The 10,147-nt window shown below is 38.8% G+C and overlaps 1 protein-coding gene across 1 annotated transcript in view; it reads right to left on the reverse strand.

Annotated features, from left to right (window-relative positions):
• Positions 1 to 9,627, reverse strand: part of CBFB (core-binding factor, beta subunit) — a 71,406-nt gene extending 61,779 nt beyond the window's left edge. The window contains exons 1-2 of the mRNA XM_011932138.1: positions 9,580 to 9,627; positions 7,194 to 7,310 (exon numbers count right to left, since the gene is read on the reverse strand). Coding sequence (XP_011787528.1) covers positions 7,194 to 7,310; positions 9,580 to 9,627 — 165 coding nt within the window. The remainder of the gene's footprint in view (positions 1 to 7,193; positions 7,311 to 9,579) is intronic.
• Positions 9,628 to 10,147: the final 520 nt, after the last annotated feature.

Consider the following 10,147-nt stretch of genomic DNA (forward strand, 5'->3'; position numbering starts at 1 on the left):
TGTTAGCCAGGATGGTCTCGATCTCTTGACCTCGTGATCCACCCGTCTCGGCCTCCCAAAGTGCTGGGATTACAGGCTTGAGCCACTGCGCACGGCCCCAACATTTTTCAACTACCTGACATGAAGCTTACCTAAGGCACACTATAGCACAAACACTCTATCAATCAGTTAGCTATAATCTCACCCTACAGAACCATCAAATAGTCTAACTGTGGATAGGTGTTTACAATTTAAAAGGCATTTTCACATATTCCGGTACTACATTTAATTCTCACATGATGCACATGAATAGGGCAGACATTCTGATCCTCACTTACATGTTAAGGAAAACAGTTATGATTGTCTTGACTCAAATCTAGAGCTCTTTCTACTATATTGTATTAGTTTAAACCATTTCTGAGAAAGATCCTTATTAAGAGCCAATGTAGGCAGCTCACCAGGTACCTGGGTATAATAGTTTCAAATATATTTGAAGGATAGATTATAAAATTCTGTGCTCTGACTTGGTCATATGTAAGGTATGTACTTATATAATCAGTCACCCGTTAACAGACCTTCCTTATGGAAGCCCTTGATTTGAAAATATTCTACAGCCACATTAGCAACAGAACGAATAAAAGGACTAATTTCTTGGAGCCCATTTTCTTAAATCATAAAACTGCATTCCAAATAATAGAGAATATAGGGCTTTTTGTTTCCACTCTATTAGGATTCAATTTTTTCTGAGTTCACTAAATTTAAGTGAGTATTATTGTAGCTGGCCTCTAAGATGGCCTCAATGATCCCAGCCTCCTGGTATTCACACCCCTGTGTGTGTGAACACCTCTCTCCCTGTTGAATGTGGGTTAGACTTAGTGACCAGCTTCTAATGAACAGGCTAAGCAACAAGTGACTCAAATAATAGATCATAAAAGGTATGAAAGTGACTTGAAGAATAGATCATAAAAGGCATGGTGGGCTGGGCGCAGCGGCTCACACCTATAATCCCAGCATACTGGGAGGCTGAGGCAGGCAGATCACCTGAGGTTAGGAGTTTGAGACCAGCCTGGCCAACATGGTGAAACCCCATCTCTACTAAAAATACAAAAATTAGCCACATGTGGTGGCGTATGCCTATAATCCCAGCTACTTGGGAGGCTGAGGAAGGACAATTGCTTGAACCTGGGAGGCAAAGGTTGTAGGGAGCTGAGATTACTCCACTGCACTCCAGCCTGGGTGACAGAGCAAGACTCTGTCTCAATCAATCAATCAATCAATCAATCAATAAAAGGCATGGTGGCTTCACTCTTTTTCTCTCTATGGAGAAGCATGGCTAGGAAGTGAAGCCACCTACCAACAGGCAGATCCTTCAGTTCTAGTCAACTCTTCAGAGACTGCATAGTCCCAGGCAAAAGCTTGACTGCAACCTCATCAGAGACACTGAGGCAGAACCACCCAGTCCAGCCGGTCCCAGATTCCTGCAAAGGGGCACAAGGAAACCTTTGCAGGGGGCAACTGAAATATATCTTGACTGTGGTAGCATTTACATGGGTGCATACATTTGTTAAAACTCAGGCTGGACGCAGTGTCCCACGCCTGTAATCCTAGTACTTTGGGAGGTCAAGGTGGAAGGATTGCTTAAGGCCAGGAGTTAGAGGCCAGCCTGAGCATAATTATTTTCTCTACAAAAAAATTTAAAAATTAGCCAGATGTGGTGACAAATACCTGTCGTCCTAGTGAGTCAAGAGACTGAGGCAGAAAAAAATAATGAAACACTTTAGAAACAAATGTTTTTTTTTTTAAAGCCTGTAATCCCAGCACTTTGGGAGGCCAAGGCAGGAGGATCACTTGAGGCCAGGAGTTCGAGACCAACCTAGGCAATATAACAGAACGCCATCTCCACAAAAAATACAAAAATAACTTCAGGCATGGTGGTGATGGGGTTACAGGTGAGATGCTGTGGTCCCAGCTACTCGGGAGGCTGAGGTGGGAGGATCACCTGAGCCTGGGAGGTTGAGGCTGCAGTGAGCCATGATGGCGCCACTGTACTCCAGCCTGGCAAGAGAATGAGACCTTGTTTCGTGGGGGTAAAAAAAAGGCAGGAGGATCTCTTGAGCCTAGGAGTTTGAGGTTTGAGGTTATAGTGAGCTATAATCGCACCACTGCACTCCAGCCTGGGTGACAGAGCGAGACCCTCTCTCTTAAAGAAAAAAAAAAAGTAAGGAAACAAGCTGCAATAACAAGCTCCCATCACAAGCTCACATGCCCTAAACCGACCTAACCTGCTGCTCAAAAATTGTTCCAGCCAGTTTTCCCAGCCCGGATGACAGTAACCCCATATTCCCAGTTTCTCTAGCCAAAAAGTGGGAGTCATTCTTTTTTTTTTTTTTTTTGAGATGGAGTTTCACTCTTGTTGCCCAGGCTGGAGTGCAGCAGCACGATCTCAGCTCACTGCAACCTCCCCTTCCCAGGTTCAAGTAATTCTCCTGCCTCAGCCTAAGTTAGAGTCATTCTTAATTCTTCTCTTTCTCACATGCCATATCCAATCCATAAGCAAATCCTGTTGTCTCTATCTCAAAATACATCCAGGATATGACCATTTCTCACTACCTCTACTGCTACCACCCTGGCCTCTCACCAAGATTACTGCAATAGCCTGCTTCACTTTTGCCCTCTATAATCTATTATTAACCTAGCAGCTAGCATTAGTCTGTCAAAACCTAACGTAGATCGTATCATTCAACTGCTCAAAAGCCAGCTGCAGAAGCGTGCCTTTACTCTCAGCTACTTCGGAAGCTGACCAAGAGGATAACTTGAGTCCAGGAGTTTGAGTCACCCTGGGCAACATACCAAGACCCTGTGCCTAAAAAATAAGCAAACTAAACACTCAAAACTATTCCCCATCTCACTCAGAATAAAAATCCCATGTGGTTAAATGGCCTACCATGGTCACATGCACTGGCTCATTATTATTTCTGATTTCATCTACTACAACTTCTTTCACAGTCTACTCTAGCCACAATGGCCTGCTTGCTGTTGCTCCAACACAGGGTGCCACTCGGGGGCCCTTTATAATGGCTGTTTTCTCTGTCTGGAACATCTCTCCCCCACCCCCAACTCCTGCATGGCTCACCATTCCCTAACCTCCTTTGTGTCTTGGTTCAGGTACGATCTTCCTTACCCAGACCACCCAATTTAAAACTGCAAACGTTCCTGCTCATTGATCACCCTTATCCTATAATACCTTTCCTTTTTCCCAAAGCTATTGTCACTTTGTAAGCTTATTACATAACTTATTATGTATATTGTCCATTAAGGATCTCTGCTTTGTTCACTGATGTATCTCAAATACCTAGGACAATGCTCAGTACACATAACATGTGTTCAACAAAGACCTTCTGAATGAATAAATTTTTGGATAACTGTGACAGGTACAGTAGTGGTTAAAGACTTTACATACACTATTTCAGTTACTCTCAACAGCAACCCTGGGAAGTATCCATTAATCTCATTTTACAACTGAGGATTATAATAATTAAACATGCCCAAAGTTACATCATAGTAAATGCAGAAGCCAGAACTTAACTCAATTTTGCCTAACTCTAAAGCCTTAACAACTATAGTTCCTCAAAGCTGCATATGAACAGGACGAGAACTAAGCTGCTTCAGGAGGTAACTCAGTTGAAAGAATATGAAAGAAGACACTGATATGAAATCCAAAATAAGGAACAGAGGCAGATAATTAACATTTGGAGAAGTTCCTTCAATTTTCTTTGCTTCCAGTCCTAGTCCTGTGGGGACAGAAACAAAACCTAATGGTTATAAGAAACAGATCATAAAAGGAGAAAAGAAATTCGAGACCCCACAGTCTGAGCTCTATGGATGAGAAAACACAGGGCAATGCGTTTTCTCCAAATTCACTGGAGAACTTTATTACAGTGGCATGGAACAGTGCAGCAGGAGTTTTTGCCTTAAAATGCTTTTTATCCTAGAAAAAAGTACAGAAGTAGTACAGATGTTGGCAGAATTTTATTTGAGAAATACAGGATCTATGCATAACATTTACAGATTTATATCTGAGGGAAAGATACTGATTTCTACCAGTGTCATCATTATGGAACACAGCCACACTCAATTGTTTACATATTGTCTAGGGCCCTTTCACACCACAACAGCAGAATTAAGTAGTTACAGAGATGAGTAGTTGGGACAGAGACTGAAAGCCTGCAAAACTGAAAACATTCACATTTGTCCCTTCATAGAAAAAAACTTCTAAAAACCAGTATTTAAAAAATGTACATTTCCTAATAGCTTGCATCAGTTCTACCATTCTTCCTAATAGAATTAAAAACGTATCTTTTTAATACATTCATGCATTGCTTTAACAATGTTTCAGCCTACAATGGATCATACATATGACAGTAGTCCTGTAAGATTATAATGAATCTGAAAAATTCCTATTGCCTAGTGACATCATAGCTATTTTAACATTGTAGTGCAATTGCTTAATTTTTATAAGCAATTTGGTGTGTCCTAAGCATACTGTGTTTATAAAATCTACAGAATCACATTCATTCACCACTTACTCAAGTGACTGACCCAGAGCAACTTCCAGTCCTGCAAGCTCCATTCAAAGTCCTTTTTTTAATATTGTATTTTTACCATGTCTTTTCTATGTTTAGATACATTAAGATACACAAATACTTACCATTGTGTTACAGTTAACTACAGTATTCAGTACGGTAACATGCTGTACAGTACAGGTTTGTAGCCTAGGAGCAACAGACTATACTATATAGCCTAAGTGTGTAGCAGGCTATACCATCTAGGTCTGTGTAAGTATGCTCTATATATACACAATGATAAAAATCACCTAGCAACACATTTCCCAGAACATATCCCTGCCATTAAGCGACACGTGACTGTACTAGAACAAACCATCTCACATTTTTGTTATTTTTGGTCATATAACCAAAAACATCTCAATGGCTTAAGTCCAAGGATAATGTGGTGTTCACACTAGTGAAGCAGTATCATTAAATTAATTCAAGCAAACTTAACTTTTGGTAGCGTTAACAACCCATTTATTAGTTATTAAATACTGGAAGACCTCAGTAACACTGAGATGATGCTCTTGAAGCGTTAAAATAGTTTTGGGCTAAAGCTGACAAAAAAAAATTTTTTTTTTTTTGGTTTATGTCTTTAGTATCTGAGCTACCACATTAAACAAACTTTAAGGAAGTATTCAAACAAGAAAAAATAATAATTTCAACGGTCACACATACATGCATCAGAAGGACCAAAAAAACAACAATCCTACAAGGACTTCTCAAATTCTTCCTTATGTACTGTGTAAGAATTACCAAATAGTAAAATCTGGAACATTCACTTTTAGATTTTCAAGCAAACTAACTAATACACAGGAAAGCAAACTGCTTGCTTATTACTCATTTTTTAAAATCTTATAATCTATTTTCCCTTTTCCAATTCAAAGATTGTTTTGTCATGCACAAAAGATAAAATCTAATTCCATAAAACTGGAGAAAACAAAAAATTCTTAATTTTATATATACATATACACATATATACACACTATACACATATACATATACACGTATATACACGTATATATACACATATACACACACACAAGATTAAAAATCTTTTTCCTAATACAAAAACCTTTTAATTTTCTCAAAGGAATAGTTAGACATTTCTCACATGTTACATAAATGTGGCAGGTTACGCCATTCATGATGACACTTAGAAAACTAACTTAGTAAATTGATAAAAACAAGTACAAAAACACACTGCAAAACAAACCCAGAAAAAATAATGAGTATAAAACTGGATCCAAAAGGGTGTTTTGAGTATAAAACTAGATTTAAAAGAGTGTTTCTTCTTTAAAAATTTTATTTCAAGAAGTCAACTCCTTGACTTCTCAATCAGGGATCAACCAATCCAAGATGCTATTCATTAAAATTTCACCTGGCCAGGTGCAGTGCCTCACTCCTGTAATCCCAGCACTTTGGGAGGCAGAGGCGGGCAGATCACATGGTCAGGAGTTCAATACTAGCCTGACTAATATGGTGAAACCCCGTTTCTACTAAAAATACAAAAAATTAGCCGGGCGTGGTGGCACACGCCTGTAATCCCAGCTACTCAGGAGGCTGAAGCAGGAGAACAGCTTAAAACCCAGGACGTGGAGGTTGCTGTGAGCCAAGATCACGCCACTATACTCCAGCCTGGGCAACAGAGAGAGACTCCATCTCAAAAAAACAAACAAAAAAAATCACCCAAATCAAAATCATAATACATTTAACGTAGACTTGAAATAAGGCTCTCAGCTTAAACATTTTACCTATATTTTTGTATCTTTAATCTAAACTTCTAACATCAAAACTGTAAGACATGTTCCTGGAAACTTTTTTTCAAAACAAAAAATACATATTTCCGAGTTAAAATTTTCACATTGTTTTTTCTCAAATGTAAATTTGCTCTGTTAATGAAATTTAGAAGTTACCTATGAGCTATTTCTAAATACTATTAATTTTTAAACCTAGAGAGCTTTTCTTTCCATTCACCTCTTTATTTTTATAGCACTATACTTACATATATTTTTGTAAACAAAATATATACTGTCAAACTTTTAAAGAAATTGTTCTGTTACTTTTCTTAAGGGTTAGAATGTTCTATGACAAATATCATGTACATAAAATTAGGAATGGAGTGATATAAAAGTTTAACAGTGGTTTTAAAAAATTATATTGACCGGGCACAGTGGCTCACGCCTGTAATCCCAACACTTTGGGAGGCAGAAGAGGGCACATGATGGGGTCAGGAGTTCGAGACCAGCCTTGCCAACACGGTGAAACCCCATCTCTACTAAAAATATAAAAATTAGCCAGGTGTGGTGGTGGGTGCCTGTAATCCCAGCTACTCAGGAGGCTGAGGCACGAGAATCGCTTGAAACTGCAAGGCGGAGGTTGCAGTGAACCGAGATCATGCCATTGCACTCCAGCCCAGACAACAAGAGCGTAACACCGTCAAAAAAAAAAAAAAATTTATATTACATCCTTATAACATGGAATGAAAGCAAATCTGAGCATATGCTGATGTAATCAGATCTGTGATCTTTATTAAAATGTAAATTACCAAATAATCTCTAACAAAACAACTCACAGTATTTTAAATTGCAAAGAAACATTTCCTACCTTGCCTGCTTCTCTTTCTAAGTCGACATACTCTCGGCTAGGTGTTTGTCGCTGTTCTCCCTGCCAGCTGGCCGGAAAAAACTGGAGAGACAGATTGGTTCCTGTGGCCACAAAAGCCTTTTAGAAAAATCAATACAAACAGGATCAGGAGCAGGACATTACATAAATTATGCAGGCAGTCATTTATTTTTACATCAGTTTATGTCTTAAGTCAGGCAGCACAGAGAATACTTAAAAGTAAAAAAACATGCACTCATCATTTTTCTTAAGTATTAAGTTACAAACATCTGATTCCATTTTGAGGACATTTGCCATTGGCTGCTTAATATAAAATCAGACATGGAATCAATACTTTCTTTCAGGTCATTTTTTGCTGACGTTAGGATCTCACACTGCTAATGTCTAACCAGAAGCCACCATCCATCCTTGCATTTAAAAACTTCTATTTTTAAATGTAAAAATCACTGAAAATCTAAAGATTTTGAATTTTAAAGAAAACCTCAATTTAAAGTTGTATAAATGAGACACTTTAATTTTCCTTGATTTCTCTTGCTGAAAGAAACACTGCATGGCAGGCAGTACATAAAAAATGCACTTGGAATTTCCGTCTCTCCTCTGATAAACCATACATCGGCATGGGATATCTAAAACCCTAGATACTCTCTGAAACCCTAGATGATTTTTTTAAATATGTCTTTTCTAATATTTGACTTTAGGAGAACTTGATCCAACTACAACGGAGAGAAAAGTATTCATCTAATATTTATAAAAGATTTGGATGTTAGAGCTCAACAGATGGAACGATCTAAAACCATTTCAATAAAGTGTCATTTTATGTAGCCCTTGAGCAAGTTACCTCTGTATTTCCCTCATGCAAAAAACAAAGACATTACCCCTTTCCCAAAGGAAATTAAGAAAAAAAGTAAAAGCATTTTTGAAAAAATACATTTTTCATCATCTAAATGTAAACTCTTCTTTGTTGAAACCAGAAAGTGTTTTTTGTGGCCAGGCGCGGTGGCTCACGCCTGTAATCCCAGCACTTTGGGAGGCCGAGACAGGCAGATCACAAGGTCAGGAGATTGAGACCATCCTGACTAATAAGGTGAAACCCCCTCTCTACTAAAAAATACAAAAAACTAGCCAGGCGTGGTGGTGGGCGCCTGTAGTCCCAGCTACTTGGGAGGCTGAGGCAGGAGAACGACATAAACCTGGGAGGCGGAGCTTGTAGTGAGCCAAGATCGCACTACTGCACTGCAGCCTTGGTGACAGAGCAAGACTCCGTCTCAAAAAAAAAGTTTTTTGTTTGGTTTATTCTACTAATTGAGTTCGGAAGCATAATTTGTTTCCATGCATACAGTCTTCATCTCAAATCAAGAGGTTCCCATTTGGGGCAATTTGTTTAAAGCCATCAACCAATTTGGCTATCCAATAGTTCCCCGATGGTTAACAGCTTAGATTCTTTAGAGGTAAAAATTATCCTTCCTATTTCTATTACTGGCACTGTCGGTACACTTGTCAACCCTAAATGCTAAATCTCTAAACCTCTTTGATGGCATTTCCCTAATCAACTGGGGTACCATTTTCATGTGGTAAATGTTTTATATGCATAAAAACTGAACTAACATCAATATTACAACATCATTTTTAAAAATCTTTCAGGCCAAGAGTGGTGGTTCACGCGTGTAATCCCAGCACGTTGGGAGGTGAGACAGGTGGACCACCTAAGGTCAGGAGTACAAGACCAGCCTGGCCAACATGGTGAAACCCTGTCTCTACTAAAAATACAAAAAATTAGCTGGGCGTGGTGGCAGACACTGTAATCCCAGCTACTTGGGAGGCTGAGGCAGGAGAATCACTTGAACCCAGGAGGCAGAGGTTGCATGCAGTGAGCCAAGATCGCACCACTGTGGTCCAGCCTGGACAACCAGGTGAGACTCCGTTTCAAAAACAAGAAAACACAAAAAACAAAAAAAACTTCCCATGCACTATGACTTCCCCCAACACTTCCCCCAACACTAGTTTAAACAAAAAAGGAGTTTCTGGGAGGGAAACTGCCCAGGCTGTATGACCTGAAGCATACCTCAGTTTCCTCACAAATTTAATTATTTGTAAAGTGCTTAAAACAGTAGCAAGTAAATGTTACGAAAATGTTTGCTGAATGATATGAGAAATAACTTTAAGTTCAACAAGAAAGCCAACTTTTTCAGCTTCAGATAATGAAATTCTTAGAGCAGAGTGGTGGCAGAAAAGACTCAGCACATGAATGAATGCCCTGTGTCAAAATCCCTGTGATGTGCTTCTTCAGTATTCACCTAGTAGCAAATCCTTCCACCTCCAGTGTACCCCAAATCAGCTCTGTGCCAAGAAACTCTGCAGATCGTATTACCTCATCTCCTGTCTTGATGCCAACCTCAGAAGAGATTTCCTGCTTCATCACTATATGTCCATTATCTCATAAAGATTGCTCTCTGAGACAGAAGTGGTAAACACAGATCATTCTAGAAAAGCATTTTCCAAACTTATCTGACCATGGAACTCTTTTAATGAGGTACCTACATATACGTAAGAGTTGGAAAAAAGTCTGTTCCAAAATATTAATATGGTGTCAACATTGTCATAGGAAAATAAAGAAAAAAAGAAACAAAATGAAAACATTAAAATGCTACACTGGTATGACGCCTATATTTAAGATTTCCAGGTTGTCTTATGTTTTGTAGGTTTCACAAATTATAAAATAGCACACCTTGTGCCAATCCAACATACTTTTTACCATTCAATCTTCAGAATTAGAAATATGTATTAGTTTTTACTCTTCTCACCATAGAGTAACCATACTTCTCATAAATATTTTTTCTTCAATTGATTATTAGTGTTGAAGACATCTCCAACACTCTTACTACATAAGAATTGGTAAGCATAGGCCAGGTGCGGTGGCTCAAGCCTGTAATCCCAGC

This window comes from Colobus angolensis, unplaced genomic scaffold (genome assembly GCF_000951035.1).
Source record: "Colobus angolensis palliatus isolate OR3802 unplaced genomic scaffold, Cang.pa_1.0 Scaffold93, whole genome shotgun sequence".
Lineage (NCBI taxonomy): Eukaryota > Metazoa > Chordata > Mammalia > Primates > Cercopithecidae > Colobus > Colobus angolensis.